The 17,379-nt window shown below is 41.3% G+C and overlaps 1 protein-coding gene across 1 annotated transcript in view; it reads left to right on the forward strand.

Annotated features, from left to right (window-relative positions):
* CACNA2D3 (calcium channel, voltage-dependent, alpha 2/delta subunit 3) overlaps positions 1–17,379 on the forward strand; it is a 1,461,104-nt gene that overhangs the window by 794,409 nt on the left and 649,316 nt on the right. Inside the window, exon 11 of the mRNA XM_006862056.1 lies at positions 6,733–6,846. Coding sequence (XP_006862118.1) covers positions 6,733–6,846 — 114 coding nt within the window. The remainder of the gene's footprint in view (positions 1–6,732; positions 6,847–17,379) is intronic.

The raw sequence follows: 17,379 nt of genomic DNA on the forward strand, positions 1-17,379 counted from the left end.
ATTTCCTTTTGGTTCAATGACTCTGTGTATTCCTTCCATCTTTTCTTGATGCCCTCTGCATCATTCAATAATTTGCCCAGAGAATCTTTCAATAATTAAAGTTGAGGCTTGAATTTTTTCTTCAGTTTCCCCAGCTTGAGAAATGCTGACCATGTTCTTACCTTTTGGTTATCCAACTCTAAATCATTGCATATTTTATTATAGTATTTGGTTTTATCTTCTCAAGTAGCACCTATTAATAGTCAGGGAAACACTTTGGGGGAATCCTGGGCTGATATGTCTGACTATTGAATCCAATTGTATTAAGCTGGGGCAACAAACTACTCATGAATCATTTATACTGTGGCAAGGCTAGTAGGAATAGTAATGACTGTCTTTATTATTCCAGATTCTAGATCACTTATTTGACTAGTTTATGCTACATATGTTATAATAATCAGACACTGCGAATGCAATAGTGAACAGACCAAACAAAATCTTTGCTGCAAAAGCACACTTGTTCTCTGTTCTACTGCAAAGGTCTGAAAATGAGAGTCTGCCAACCAAACACAGTCTGCCACATGCTTTAAAATAAAGTTTTATCAGAGCAACACTTCCATCTATTCACACATAGGATCACCACTGGACTGAGAATCACAAGGCTGGCGGCTCAAACCCACCAGCTGCTCCTCAGAAACCCTATGCAGGGTCACTATGAGTTGGTATGAACTCAGAGGCACTTAACAACAACAATGGCTGTTTGGGGCACAGTTAAGTAGTTAGTGATAGAGACTATGTGGTCTGTAAAGACTAAAGTATTTTCTGTTGGACCTTTGCAGATACAGTTGCTTGACTCTACTTGCAGTGGGAAGAGATAGACGAAGGGCTTATTCCTGAGAAATAGGAGTACACGGAGGAGAGAAGCTACCCTGTACAGTCAGGCCTGCAAAGAAGGTGACACTAGAGCAGAGACCGGAAAAGTGAGGGAGCAGCCATGTGGATACTTTGAGAAATGTCCAGAAAGGAACAGCAACAAGTCCAAAGGCCCTATGTTGTTGTTGTTAAGTGCCTTCAAGTTGGTTCCAACTCAAAGTGACCCTGTATAGGGTTTCCAAGGAGCGACTGGTAAGTTTGAACCACCGACCTTGCAGTCCAAAATTACCTTGAAATCCAATGTTTATCGTATGGCTCCACACCAGAACTCCAGTAGACCAGAGAGATTGGTGTAATCCAAAGAGCATGGACAAGCGAGAGAAATGGTAGGAAATGAGCTGGTGGAGGTAGCAGGAGCCAGATCATGTGGCACCGTATAGACTAGTGAGGACTTGGGCTCCTGCTCTGTATAGGAGAGAAAGCTGTTGACCAGGCTGAGCAGAGAATACATGACCTGACTTGAGTTTTATCAGCATTTTGCTGACTGCTATATTAAGAAGCAAATTTAACACGGCAAGGACAATAACAGGGAAGTCATTATCTCCTTGTTCCAGGGAGGTAGCTGTTAAGAGCAACAAATAGAAGCCGCTATAGAAGAGTCCTGGTGTGCTGTAGGATAAGCACTGGACTGCTAACCACAAGATTGGTTGCTGAAACCCACCCGCCACTCCTTGGAAACCTTATATAGGATCTGCACTTAACAACAACAACATAGTTATTTTAGAGGCACCCCCGTTAACTTAGTGGATGATGCGTTGTACTGCTAACAGCAAGATCAGCAATTCAAATTCACCAGCTGCTCTGTGAGAGAAAGATGAGGATTTCTGCTCCCATAAAGATTTATAGCCTCAGAAACCCTATTTATAGCCTCAGAAACCAACTCTCTGGTCCACAACCACCGCCATTACTGGAGGTCTTTTAAGGAGCCCTGGTAGTGTAGTGGGTTAGTGTAGTGTAGGAGTGAAGGTATTTAATTTAGGGCATTGGCTGCACAGATGATGGAAAAGCTGAGAACTAAACAGGGGAGGAAGCAATCCACAGCCTAGCAGCAGCAGGAAGCAACACCTCCCCTAGGCAGGAGGGAAGAGGAGGAGAGTTACCATAAATTGTTGGTGATACCATCCAGATAGGTTGTAAGACAGTTCCTGAAAGGAAGGGCCTGCCCTGTGGTGGCTAGAACTGTAGGGGAAATGCAGCTACTCCCAGAAAACATCCCTTGGCAAGGCAGAGGGAAAGGGAGAGATAGCATAGCAATACCATGGCTTCCTCCCGTGTTCCTACCAATATTCCCTTTTGGATGAACCATGACAAAAGTAGCCGGATGCCTGGAGGGTATGGTTTGCAGGGGAAAAGGCTGAGGCAGATCTGAATGCAAATAGGTGCTAAGCAGCACTCCATCCAAGTTGAGGTACTGAGCAGGAGCTGGAGGTATTCCGTAGAGGGGCCTTCCTGTAGTTGGTGTCCAGTCAGTTCTGCAGACTGGTAGCTCTTCTTGTGCGAATGCACAGACTGAGTGAGCCATTTGACCAATATTGTATATACACCCAGTAGCGCAAGTGGTCGTCAGTTACGTTTCCCAGCCAGACATATTATTTACTCAGCTATCCTGACCTCTCAAGCAGAGGGTCAGCCCCTAATTTCTAGACTCTCTTCTGCCAATTTCTTTTGGCACAGAGAGGGTCATTTGGGTCTCAGTGCCCTGACTACAGAAAAGAAGAGAAAATAAGGAGGAAAGGTGCCACTTTTCTTGTCCTCGCCAAGTCAGTTTCCTCATTTTTAACCTGGGGCCATTCATTCTCACCAAGATAACATTCATGTAAGGTGTCTTGGACACTATATCCACCTTAATAACTTATTAATAGTTTAGAAAGATGACTTGCCAGTTCAAAGGGCCAGGTTGCAACTATAATTCTAGTCCAAACCTGGGGATACCTTCTCAACACTTTGAGAAGCTGAGCTCTGTATCTCAGTAGGTATTTCCAGGTGGTGATATGGAAAAGATGGTCACAATTCAAAAATCGGCTTTTCTTTTGAATAGCCAGAGCCGGGGAAGTTCTTCTGAAGTTAGTGCCCTGAATGGATTTCTGTTTTCCTGCTCCTGACCAAGGTCTTAAAGTAGTGACAGTCACAGAGTGGTATCCTGTGGTTAAATTAAGTTGGGGCCTCTGGAGTTGGGTAGGCAGGGTGGAAAATCGTGACTTGCCAGAGTTTGCTGTGTGGCATTGAGAAAGCTATTTTAAATCTTACCTTTATTTTCCTCATCTGTAAAATGGGGATGGGGATAGAGCCAGAGCTGGCTACATCATTTTCAGGGTCCATTGTGAAATGAAAATGCAGGAGGACCCCTTGTTAAGACAGTGAAAGCATAGCATTCAGTTACTGTGCACATATCCCGCCCACAAAACTGGCCCTTCAGAGACCCTGTGGGCCTGATAGAGCAGCGCTAGCTTCCTTTTGCAAAGCTGGGTTGCATGAGAAGTGCTGACTTGACCACAACTAAAAATAATAGCATCATTCTCTACTACTCTACACATTGGATATTTATGCTCCACAAGGGTCTCTAACATCCAGAGCAATGATCCATACAGGCTGTGATATTATTGTTTTTTTTCAATCCTGGTGAAAAATATTTTGAACCAGGGAAGCCTGCTACATGTCTACCTGCTCTGCCTTCCCTTATAAAAGACCTTCTGGAGTGTTGCCAAGCAGAAAATATGATGGGCCGAATGTAAGTCTCAGAAAAAGCAAGATAGAGAAGCAACAAGAACTGCTACAAAATGGGTTTACTTGAGATTGGTTGGCACTATACTCTTTAGGATACACATTTATTCCACAGAGAGAAACATTTCCATCCTGTCTCTTGCCATTGGACTTTTCACTAGCCAAACTATTTCACAACACAGAGATGCTTAATCTCCCATGAAAATGAAGCTTTATCATGTTCCACTTCATCAATGTGACCTTTAAGTGATATAATTCTCTTTCTGTACATTATGCCCGCCTTTGCAAGCCAATAGAAAATAGAAAACCTTTTTCTCAGACACACATACTCATTCACACACACACTCATGGAGTATTGAAATTGTGATAATGGCTGGAGGTTGGAATGGTTCAGAGGTTGCTGTAATTAAATGGAGTTAATTCTTTCTTACAATTACCTGCATTTCAGATTCACTATTTGCTCAGGTGTGACTTAAAGGCTCGCAGTTGTTGATACAAAAAGCTTTGAAAGAAACAATCAAATAAACCTCCACGCCTCTTCTAGCTATTTAGCTCTGCTGAATACATTAGATTCTTTAAGCGCAGAGAGCTACTTTGCTACAGTAGTTAGCATCCACCTTGTCATGTGACAAGTGCAATTATCTTTTTTGGCGATGGATATGATCTTTGCAGTGATTACCTTTTAAAAATTTTTTCTTAGCCAATTAAATAAAATTTGGTGACATTTCAAAGACTGTTAATCAGAACCAAATGCTCTAAATGTCAGGATGAATTGAAATTGTTCCCTGCTCACGGATGAGTCACTGAGTTAATTGTAGTCCCTCACTAGGCCCTTTTCATTGTTTTTATTATGGAAAACACTTCCATCACTCCCAGTGTTCAGAAAAAAAGAGTTCTAGACAAATATGAAGAGGAGAGATATTACTCATCAAAGCTTTTGAATTTAATTGCATTCTTTAAAATTCTCCAACTGAACACTGCTTCAGAGAATACCAGGGATCCAGCCAGAGAGAAAAGTGATGTTTTAAAATAAACAGCTCTAGGCCACCCCCTTTCCTCAGTAGTCTGCATTATTCAGATAGCTTCATTACCTTCCCATTCTTTTCTTTTGTTAGGGAGAGTTTTTCAGCATGTTTTCAAATGAATTATGTGAGCATCAGCCCCAGAGTCTCTTGATTGTCCCCCTTTTCATTCTCCAGTGACCAGGATCATTTGGATTCAGTGGCTTGCTTCTGGGTTGATGCAGTAAAGTGAAAGCAGCAATATTTTGCTCCCTCTGGAGTAGCACTGTGGGTTAATGCACGGGACTGCAAAGTTGGTTTTGCAAATGTGACCAAATGTTCATAAGGTTGGTGGTTCAAAATCACCATAAGGTTGGTGGTTCAAAATCACCATCTGTTCCTTGGAAACTCTGTACAGGGTCTCTGTCAGTTGGAATAGACTCGACAGCACTTAACAACAACAACAAAGGCACTGGACCACAAAGTTGATTTGAACTACAAGGCCGGTGGTTCAAACTCACCAGCTGCTCATCAGAAATTCTATAACAGGTCCCTATGAGTCGTGAGTCGAAACCAACTTGATGGTGCTTAACAACAACAACAAAACATATTCAGAACAACCTGTTGAGAAAACAAGACTGTATTTATTCTTACCACAATAAAGCTGCTTTTCTTTCTGTTCTACCACGATAGTCTCAATAGCCTCTCTGAAGAAACAGGAAATATTTGGAATCACTATTGAGACTTGGAAGTTGGTTTAAAGTGGATCTTTCAGTGTAGACAGAAAAGAGTAGGATCACTTAGGATCCAGGAAGGATCCTCGTAAGATATTTGATGGTGGTGATAGTGTTAGGTTCCATGGACTTGACCTCTACTCATAATGACCTTATTTATAACAGGCTAAAATGTTGTTCAGTCCTGATCATCCTCACAGTTGTTGCTGTACTATATCTCATTACTGTTTAGGATGGTTCAGCACAGCAGGGTCAGCATTTTAAGGTCAGGGATTGAAAGAGTCTGAGGGTGTAAATTTTCTTTTGAGGTCTTCTGCTGTAGAGTTGATGGGCCTTTTGGGAAATATCTGGAACAAGCAACAATGTTATTTGCAACTTTCGTCTTGTTGGGCAAGAGTTTTCCTAGGATCCTAAGTTATGTTGATCACAACAGTTGAATGAGTAGTGATGTCATATAGAAAGCCGTGCTCAGGTTGCAGTAGCATGGACCTTGTCTGCTCATGCCATCAAGGGAGGATGTGTCATGTGGGTTACAGGAGTGGAAGGACATAGTGACACTTTAGTTTCATTATTAGAATTAATTCATTCATCCAGTCATTAATTATAGCATTCAGTAAAGATTTCTTCACCCTGATCCAAGGTGAAGAATGCAACATCATGCAAGTTGAAGCATGCAATTCTAACAGTCATACGTAGGTCACTGTAACTACCAATGGCAAAGGCTAGGAGCTTTTACAGTATGTAAAGCTGTGAGTTCAAGAAGTTTAGCATTTTGCACACCAATCAGCACAACCCTGGAATCCTGCTAATGTCTTTCAAATGCACCCTGAAGAAAAAAAAAGAAAGGCTCAAGCTCTGATTCAGAAGTATCATATTCCTGACTTTATTCTGTATGTCTTAGACTACCTTCATTTTATTATATAGTACAGTCTGTACATATCAGTCCCACTCAATCCAGCTTCATTTAGATTTTGAAAGAGACATTTCCACTCACATTTTCTGCTGCCCCTTAGAATGGGTCCATATAACATCATTATCCCAGCTCCTTAGAGCTGATATTCTGATGCCACTGTCTGTGCTTGAAGTTAAGAGAGGTTAATGGCCCTAGAATCTGACTTCTCAGCCCATGTGTGATTTTTAGGAATCCTTCTGTGATCATATTTAGTTCCAGTTTGTCAGAGGAAACATGATGATCCATACTTGGGAAGAGGCTTGTCATGTAAGTTCTGTTTTGTGGTGTTTTAAGGAGCTCTGCGGTATAGAATAAGAGACTTCTGAAGTTGAAGGCCTCATGCCCCCGAAGACTTGAAGCTACACAGAGCCCTGTGGTAAATACTGTGTTTTGAATGTATTTCTTTCCACAGTTCAATCACACAGGACAAGGAAGCATCTGCAGCCAGGCGATCATGCTCATAACTGATGGGGCTGTGGACACCTATGATACAATCTTTGCAAAATACAATTGGCCAGATCGAAAGGTAAGTTGATGCCAACGCCAGCCCTGAAGCCCTGTAGTAGAGTTCAGGGGAAATCTTAATTTTGTAACCTCTAGATTGTCCACAGATAAGTACCCTCTATAAACTTAATCCTATAATGGCCTCTGGTTTCTCAGTTTTGTGTTTTGTGTTTTTTGGGGTTTTTTTGGTTGACCAAAACCAAAGGCTAGAGCCTTTCTTGTTTTCAAAATGAAACTTCTTTGGAGAAGAGGAAACCAACCCATAAAGATATGTTTAATGTGTTCAGTGAAAATTTTGATTGCAAAGTATACTTTGTACATATTGAACAGCATTTCTCTCTTTGTTGTCCATGAGGCTGAACTGCTTGGTAGCCCGGTATCTAGAGACTGATAAAATCAGCAGACTGCTCCTGCAGCCATCTCTTTATGTTTCCACGTTTCTGCAGTTTTTCCCTGAGCCTCATTACCTTCCCGAATCTTTTCTGGAGGTTACAGAACCATATGGTGCTATATCCTCAAAACTTACCTCTTCTTGGTTCTAATCCTTTCTTTGATTTCCAAGTTGGCGTTTATTTAATAGATTCATATAGGTCTCAGTGGCAGACATGAATATGTTTGGTGCCTTTTCAATGTCTTATCCTAGAAGTTGAGTGTAACCAAGCTTTGGTTGTCGCTGTTAGTTGCCATGGCTCTGATTTATGGTGACCCTCACCCAGTCCTGTGCCACCTTCATGATAACTAGTGCTCTTCAGTATGTTGTTGTGGCTACTGTATCAGTCCATCTCATTGAGGGTTTCCTTCATTTTCATTGGCCCCCTACTTTACTAAATATGATGTCCATTTTTAGCATTTGGTCTTTTGGGATGACATGGCCATAGTGAGTTGAAGTCTTCTAAGGGACAGTCTCACTGCATTTCTTCTCATTCTGATTTGCTTATTCTTTTGGTTGTTGCTGTTGTTAAGTGACATCGAGTCGGTTCTGACCCATAGCAACCCTGTATAGGGTTTCTAAGGAGCAGCTGGTGAGCTTGAACCACTGAACTTGCAGTTCAAATAGCTTTGCAGTCTGGTGCATTAACCTACAGCTCCACTGTTCTTTTGGTAGTCCATGCTGTATTCAAGATTATTTGCTGACACTGCAGTACAAATGAGTCAATTCTTCTCTGTTTCTTTCACATTATTCAATAATTTGCATATGAGGCAAAATTAACGGGTGATCTTTTTAAAATTATGGATAGCTAGTTCCTACCTTACATCTGGAGTCCTAGTGTGGTGCTATAAGGATAACCACTGAACTGATAACAACAAACTTGGTGGTTCAAACCCACCAGCTACACCTCCAATCCTGATGCCTCATTTGTCTTCATATAATCTAGCTTCTCAGATTACTTACTCAGCATACAGATTGAATAAGTATGGTGAAAGAATACAACCCTGGTGCACACCCTTCCTAATTTTAAACCATTCTATATTCCCTTGTTCTGTTCTAACTACTGTCTCATGGTCTATGTATGGGTTCCATGAACACAATTCAGTGTTCTGGATTACTTATTCTCCACAATGTTGTCACTAGCTTGTCATGATCCACACAATTGAAAGCCTTTGCATCGTCAATAAAGCACAAACATCTTTCTGATATTCTCTGCTTTCAGCCAAGAACCATCTGATGTCGGCAGTGATACCCCTCGTTCTATGTCCTCTTCTGAATCCATCTTGAACATCTGGAAATTTTCTGTGAATGCATGGAGGCAGCCATTTTTGTATTATCTTTGGCAAAATTGTACTTGCAAAAATGTGACTGTTGTTGTTAAGTGCTTTTGAGTCGGTTCCGACACATAGCAACTCTGTACAGGGTTTCCAAGGAGCAGCTGGTGAGCTTGAACCACTGACCTTGCAGTTCAAATGGCTTTGCAGTCTGACGCATTAACCCACAGCACCACACCAGGACTTCCAAGGAAAGCCTCCTCCCCCCAGGTTGGCAAAGAGCCTCTCTAGTGTTCTCCAGTGTTCTCTTCCTTCCCTCAAGAATTCAGAGACATTGGTGTAAAGTTATGTTATTAAGAAGGTGTCCCTCCAATTGACCCTTGGTGTAGAGCTGGCAACTTGGAGAATTGCCTCTGGGCACAACCTCTAGGTTGTATAGTTAGCTAACCTTTGGTTAGAGTTCCTCCATGCTTGACTTCACCGTTCACCTCTGGGATTCTTCATGTTCGGTTTCTGGAATATGTGTCAAACTCTAGAGACCTCTGAGACTTCCCAGACAGTCACCACACCAGAGTGTAGGGACACTCAGGTGCTGTGAGATCTCAGAGATCATGTGAAGTGAGCCCGTCCTGGAGGAGCTTGAATGTCAGGTGAGGAAAGGGAACTGGGGCATGTGCAGCTTCAGGAAGTCCCGATCTAAAGACTTCTGGGTAAGGGATCCACAGCTGACCTTCCTCGGCTTCTACAGATTCAGCTGGGACAGGTACAGATTGTTAAGATCTAAACTCAAAAAAGGGAGGAAAAGAAAAGAGCTAGTGGAGATCACACGTCTGTAGGACTTACTGCCTAAGGATGGGGTTGAGGGAGTTGAAGAGAAGCCAACGTAAAAGAAGTTACAGGAACAGAAGTAGAAAGGTCAGGAAGAAGAGCAGGGATGGGACAGGAAAGGATCAAGGAGTTCAATATGTGCATATTTAATTTCTGGGAGGTCAAATAACCATACACAATTGGCAAAAAGAACAATACATAAATGACAAATGTGGCTTTGACTGTATTCAGAGAGTATATGTCTGTCCGTGTGACATGTCATTTCATATGTCTTTGGTCAATCTTGGTTTCCATGGTCTCTAATAATACAGACGTTTCCCACACCACTTGTGAGTCTGGTGTAAAGATACATACAACATAGTCCCAAATGGATACCATCTCCTTCCACTGGCATTCATCCTTAGATACAATCATCTTTTCTACCACTGGAGGAAAGCTGACTGGGATGGATGTATCAAGAGTAGGTGGGACTCAAATATGGTACTGACTTGAGAACCCACCATCAAATGAAATGGAAGTTCTCTGTTCGCAAGATGGTTTTAGACAAATCTCAATGGATCTTTCCAGTGGAACAATACTGATTTTATGTTAGGTGCTCTCTTGCATTAATTGGAAAATGGGTCCTGGAAATTTCAATGTTACATGATGTTTTTGTTGGTTGAGTGCCGTTGAATCAGTTCTGACCCATAGAGACTCAGTATAGGATTTTGAGGAGTAGCTGGTATAGGATTTCATAGAGACTCAGTATAGGATTTCTGAGGAGTTTGAGCTGCTAACCTTGTGGTTCAAACTGTTGTCTTTTTATATATAAAGAATAATTAGAAATTAATAGTATACTCTTTCCATCCTACCCCATTCTAGAGTGTGTAGTGACATTCATATACATATTTTTTTCTGCCTTATACACTTCCCTATGAAGGTGCAGGTGCTATATTTGTATAAATGCCTGATGTGACTTAGCCTTGTGTTAAAGAGAGACAAAGTGCCATGTCTGAGCAGTCATCTTGCTCATATTTCTGACATTAGAGGTTTAGTGCAATAGAATGCAGTATTCAAGATGGTGGTGATGGTTGTGTGCTCTCAAGTCAGTACCAACACATAGCAACCCTGTATAGGATTTCTGAGGCTATAAATCTTCACAGGAGCAGGAAGTCTCATCTTTGTCCTGTGGAGTGACTTGCAGATTCAAACTGCTGACCTTGAGGTTAGCAGTCTGACTTGTAACCACTACGCCACTAGAACTCCTTGCTCATGACCTTACACAGCTGTAATCAAGATGCTGACTGGGCTGTGTTGTCATCTGGGGGCTCAAGTGGGGAAAAACCATCTCCAAGGTCATTCAGGTTGCTAGAAAAATTCATTTCCTTCGGCTAGCTATGTGAGGTCCCAGCTTTTTGCTGATTGTTAGTTGGTTGTTAATAGGAAATATGTTCAGGGGAAAGAAAGGTAATAATCTTAAGTTGGTTTCACGTAATATAGTGCTTCTCAAACTTGAGTGACCATCACAATTACCTGGAGCACTTGTTTCAAAATTATACTTGATCCTGCTCCCTGGACTTCTGATTCACTAGATCTGGATGGTATGGGAGAATTTGCATTTCTAACAAGTTCCCAGCTGATAATGATGCTGTTAATGGGAGAAACACATGTTGAGAAATATTACCATATGAGATAGCCCAAGAAATATTTGGTTACTCTGTGGACTTTGTCACATTTGTTTTTCTCTGTTTGTATAGCAAGGGTTATGTTTCTTCACTCAAAATCAGTGTATGTTAGCCCACACTTTGTCTAAAAAACTGTCAACTACTGGCCAACATTTAAAACCTTGTAGATCTTATAAAATCTCGGATTTTAGTTTCTTTCATAAAGGGACTTTAGTGCTATCATTCACATATGGCAAAAAAGGGCTGGAACTGAGGAGTGGCCAGCCCCTTAGATAGCAAACACGTGCTCCCTTTGGTCATGACCTCCATCAGTCCCTATTACAACCTCTCATCCTCCTTCACTCATAAGCTTTATTGCCCGACTCCTATAGGTAAGGAATCCCTAGTCATTAAATCTAGATGAACAGGTCATTCCTATTTCCCAGGCTTAGGGCCCTTATTCCTGTCTCTGTGGTCTGTGCTGAGGCATCCTTATTTTATTTGCCTGAAACTCTCTTGTCACTGTCTTAATCCTGAACTCTGAGCTCCATGAAAATTATTTTAAGGGAACTACATCTTCATGTTGAGTCACATAATTATTTTTGCATCTGTCTGGCATCTTCAGTGGTTCAGTTCATCTTTAAGGACAAGTCTTCTACTTCTGAGAAATTTCACCCCCATGCACCACATTCTACCTCTGCTGACAGCATTAAAAAAGGAGTGTGGTAGAGAGATCCCAGGGTAGGTAACATCATGATTTTTTTCCCCATGGTGTTTATGCCCTGCATAAGCAACTCCCCTTGAATGTGGGTGGGACTTGTGACTTGATTCTAACCAATAGAATATGGTAAAGTGAAAGGGGTTTGTATGTATAATCAAGATCCGAAGCCAGCTGAGTTTTGGTTAATTAAAAGGAATATTATAATGGTAGACTTTACTCAATCAGTTGATAATCCTTAGTCCAGTAGGAGTAGGCTCTTCCTGAGTGCTGAAAGACTCACTGCTGAGTTGGATGAAGTAACTGTACTGAAGAAGTCTAGTGATAAGGAACCTGCATGCAACCTCTAGAACCTGAAGACAGCACCAGCTAACAACCGGCACAAAACTGGGTCCTTAGCTAGCTGAAGGAAGTGAATTTTCCTAGCAACTTGAATGACCTTGGAGATGGGTTCTTACCCACTTGAGTCCCCAGATGAAAACACAGCCCAGTCATTATCTTGGTTAGAGCTGCGTAAGGTCATGAACAAGGCGCTCTGACAATGTTGTGGTTTTGAATGAGGGTACTAAGCTCAAAGTCAGCAGTTAGAAACTACCAGCCTTTCCATGGGAAAAAGATGAGGCTTTCTGTTCCCATAAAGATTTACAGGCCTGGAAAGCCTGTACAGGATCGCTATGAATCGGAACCAATTCCACGCCATATAACCATGACCAGCACCACTGCCAGCACTCCAGCTAAGCTGTGCCCAGACTCCTGACCCACAGAATCTGTCAGATAATAAATGTGTGTTGTTTGAAGCTACACAATTGATGTTCATCTGTTATTCAGTAATAGAAAACTAACAGAGAAGGAAGGAGAAGGAAAGGAAAATGATTTGTGTTTTATCGATGCCATAAAACATCCCAAAACCTAGTGGCATAAAAGAACAACAGATGAATCATTTCTTACAATTCTGTGTGTTGTTTGAGTGGTGGCTACTCAGAGTGTTAGCTGGGATCTTTTATTAAGCAGAACATAGCTGAGGGCTTGACCAGGCATCTTGGTTCTCCTCTCTGTGGCCATGTCCCACATGGTGCCTAATCATCCAGGACAACACCAGGTATCCACTTTTCTCAGGCCGGTATCCTGGACTGCCTTATAGTTTGACAGCTGGGTTCCAAGAAAGTGGAAGCAGAAGAAAGTGAGGGAGCTGGCTAGGCGAGGATTGTTGGCAGTCATTCTTAAAAGCAATCCACACCCTAGCCAGGGCCTTGCTCAAGACAACTGCTTAATCAACATTTTTGAATGAGTTGGAGGAAACCTTGGGTTACTAGTGATATAACTATGAGTCTATAAAGGCAGCAGCAGGATTGCCTGTGCAATGGGTCCCTTGGCAGCATTTCATTTCTAAAGGTAGAAACAGGGAACTATTTATTGATTTGCCGGATGCCATTTACTTTTGCCTAATATCCATTGGTTAGTGACTTAGCGGCAGCTCATACACACTTAGAATAAAATATGAACTGCTCAACATAAAAGGGATTCATTCCAGAATCTGCTCAAGGAATAAAGCTGCATACATTTAAGTTAGAAAAATGACGGTGCATGCTAGCTACATAGTTACTCTTCCAAGTGAGTTAAAAAAAAAAAAAGTCACCGAGTTATTTGTCTTTACCTCCCCCTGGTGCACAAGACTGAGAAGTGATAACTGGATAGGTAAGAAAATAGATTTAAGGAAGGATTTGACAAACTGTAGCGCATTGCCTGTTTAGTATAGGCTGTGAGCTAAGAATGATTTTTAGATTTTCAAATGGTCAAGCAAAATCAAAGAATAAGAATAATTTATGATATGTGAAAATTATATGAATCACATGTCTGTGTCCATAAATAATTATTGGAATACAACCACACCCATTTGTTTACATATTGTCTGTGGCTGATGACAGAGTTGGGTACTTGCATTAGTAGCCATATGGTCCCCAAAGTGAGGGATACTTACGATCTGACACTCATAGTGTCACCTTTGAAGAAATTTAGGCCAACCAGTGTGTTGGAAATCACTGAGATACCTTCAGATGCATTGGCTCCCTTTACTAGAAGGTGTTAGTGGCAGTTTCTCTCCACCGTCCCGCTGCTTGTTTTTACTTGAGTGAACTGTGTTAAGTACATAGTGAATAGTAGAGGGGATGAGAGACTTGATAGTTCTTATTCTGCTGCGACATCTCGCTGCAAATATGGAATGGCCCTTTTTGCTTTTCTGTAGTGAGTCACATTCTTTCCTGCCTTCTCATTTCTCCTCTTTTGCTGCTGCCATCCAGGCTGGGAAACAGTGAACTGCAGTGGAGATGTTTAGAAAGACAGGGTACTGCAAGTCACCCAGTCTTGGACTGTTATGTGGAATATACGGTCATAATGAATGGTGGACTTGACTGTCCCTTGAGATGTATTCGGTGGTGACTTGAGCACCTAGAGAAATGTCACAGCTTTCAGGTCACTGGAATACCAGAACACTTTGGAGAGAATTAGATCTCTTTGCCAGAGTCTCCTTGAATCCAAATCAAACGGAGTCCCTATGAGCCACTGTTGTTCTAGTTCATACTCAGTCTCCCCATAGGTTAATAATTCTTGTGTTTTGCCTTTATACTCTAGGGAAGGAATTTTAGCCTGTAACCTTCACATACCCATTTGTATTTAAACTTGTGTCTGCTATAGTGAAAATAGTTAAACTCTGCCTGGGTGTGTGGGTGAGATATGATCCATCCATACCTGTTATGTGTCCCTGCACGATATGTCCTTCTCGTGTGTGGCAAGACGTAGAGGTGCTACAAGATTGCTTGCTTTTTCCCTCTATACCCCAACCTCTGACCTTGACCACCAGTCAGATAAAGGTTAAAACTGGTTTCTTGTTCCTAAATATAGAAACCAAAACAAATTATATCCAAGTCTTAATTGAATGGTGAGTGTCAGGTACCATTCACAATGCTTCAAGTGCATTTAATTCTCCTAGAAACCTAATCAGGTAGATATTACTATTATCCTTCTTTTCAAAGATGAAGACAAAGAGGCTGCATAACTGATTTAGGGCTCTATAGCCAGCATTTGTAGAGCTGGATGGCAGCCCAGGAAACTATAATGTTGATCCTGTATCCTTCACAACACAGCATCCTGAAGACAAAAGCAAAATAAAATTACCATAGGTCAGAGGGCGTGCTGTCCACGTGGCACAAATGTCACCAGGTTAATAAGTCCATTTCCTTGGCCTCTCTATCCCCAAGTGTGAAGGATCTGCAAAATATTTCTTGTTGTTGTTAAGTGCTGTTGAGTCGGTTCCAACCTATAGCGACCCTGTATAGGGTTTCCAAGGAGTGGATGGTGATCTTGAACCACTGACCTTGCAATTTTAGGGAAATGATAATCTTGAAACTTATTGGGCAGCAAGCAAAGTTATAGCAAGTGGAGCAGCCTCAGGAAGAGGATGTGTGGGCTTGGTTAAGTAATTTTTCTTTTCTATGAGGGTAAGAGAATTTCAAAGGTGAAAGCTATTCCAGTTATGTGTGCTTTGTGTTTTATTATCAGTGATCTTCCAAACAAAAGCAAGAACAGCATTTTTGAGACCAACTAAGAGCTTGCAGGGTTCAAGATCCTTATTGGGGATCTGTGGTGACCTGATGGGGTCTGCAAGGAAGGGTAGGGCAAAAGCAGCCATTGGTTTGAGGCTATAGGAAAAATGCATAATCATAAAATGGCTTGGGGGACCTTGGATTTGAAGCATTTCTGGAAACTGTTGAAAATCATGATCCCCTGGGTCACATAGAACTCCATGAAGGACTGTGTTGGGGATTTTGCTGCTAACCTCCTTCTGCTCCCATCACCTGGAAGATAAAGCATCAAGCCAGCCATGTCCAAGTGGTCTACGAGGTGCTGAAATACTTCACTCTGGAATGGTTTGTAACACTCAGGTATTTCCTCTCTTCTCACCTTTCCAGGGTGTGTGTGCAATGCTAGGGCATAGTTTCTATGAATGGTTATCCCAAAATTGATCTTACCCAGTCAACCTTAAAGTCAAAGCTGACTCATGAGGATTCCCTATGTGTCATAATAGTACCGTGCTCCATAAGATTTTCAGTGACTAGTTTTCTAGAAGTAAATCATCAGACTTCTCTACTGGGCTCCTTTGAGTAAACTTGAACCTCTGTCTGTTTCGGTTAGCAGCCCAATGTGTTAACTGCACCATGCTGAGTCTTCTTAATTAATTTTACCAACTCTTAATCTTAAGCAACTTGGAAAATCTTTCGTATTTTCTTTGTTCCTTTTCCCCTCCCCTCCCTTCCTCTTCTAATCTCCTTGAGTCTCTCCCTCCCCCAACACCAATTACATTTTCTTTCTGCCTTCCAAATGATTTTACAAGGAATTTTATTTGCCTTCCTTTTTGCTGTTTGAGAGAAGGGACTTGACCAACACCACAGACAGCTGAGGGATTGGCTAATGTTTGGGCCTGTGCCTCATGCTGCACATAGATGAAAGAAATATACAAAGTCACTATACCATAAGAATTGGTAGATATTCACCCCTTTCAAGAGGTAGTATATAATCAAGAAGTATATGAAGGAAGAAGCCCAAGCTTCACTGAAGGCATTGGCCAAAAAAAAAAAAAAAAGGCTCTAGGAATTGATAGAATACAAATTGAAATGTTAAAACAAACTGATGCAGCTCTGGAGGTACTCGCTCATCTTTGACAAGAAATTTAAAACACAACTACCTGGCCAACTGATTGGAAGAAATCCATATTTGTGCCCATTTCCAAAGAAAAGTGACTCAACAGAATGTGGAAATCATCCAACAGTATCATTACTATCACATGCAAGTAATATTTTACTTAATAATTCAATAACAGTTGTAGCAGTATGTCAACAAGGGACTGCCCGGAATTCAACTAGATTCAGAAGAAGATGTGGAATAAGGAATATCATTGCTGATGTCAGAGGAATCTTGACTGAAAGCAGAGATGTTTGTGTGTGCTTTACTGACTATGTAAAGGCTTTCGACTGTGAGTATCATAAAGTCTATAGATAACATTGTGGAGAATGGATATTCCAGAAAACTTCATTGTGCTCATGAGGAACCTGTACATACGAGGCTAAGTAAAAAATGATCCACACTCGGGGTATGTTAAAATGCCTGTCTGCAGCCAATGACAACAATGATCCTGTCCAATAGACGAGTGATAATGGATTATGTGGCAAATCATTTGCAAATTAGCCATGGCTCTGCATATGAAATAATCTACCACAGACTTGGGTTTTAAAAAGTTTTGGGTAGTGAAACAATTCACAGAAGAGCATAAACAAAAGCATTTGGACATCTGCAAACAAAATTTGGACTGATACTTGAAGGAAGATAACAGTTAAAAAAAAAAAATCATTATTAGCTAAGCATAAAGCACAAGAACACACAGACTTGCAGATAGTACCCATCTGACCTAGCCTTGATGGCTTGATAATCAGAACTGGACTAGAGGAAGATAAAAAAATCAATTTTTGATAAAGGAAATGAGGGTAAATTGCTACAATTTGATGAACTTAACCTATACTCATGGAGCTGATAGCTCAAAATACCAACAGAGAGGGAAGGAGTGTTCACATCAAGTATCAATTCTATCGCCTCTGTGTACAGGGTAGATGTT

This window comes from Chrysochloris asiatica, unplaced genomic scaffold, assembly GCF_000296735.1.
Source record: "Chrysochloris asiatica unplaced genomic scaffold, ChrAsi1.0 scaffold00046, whole genome shotgun sequence".
NCBI classification, from domain to species: domain Eukaryota; kingdom Metazoa; phylum Chordata; class Mammalia; order Afrosoricida; family Chrysochloridae; genus Chrysochloris; species Chrysochloris asiatica.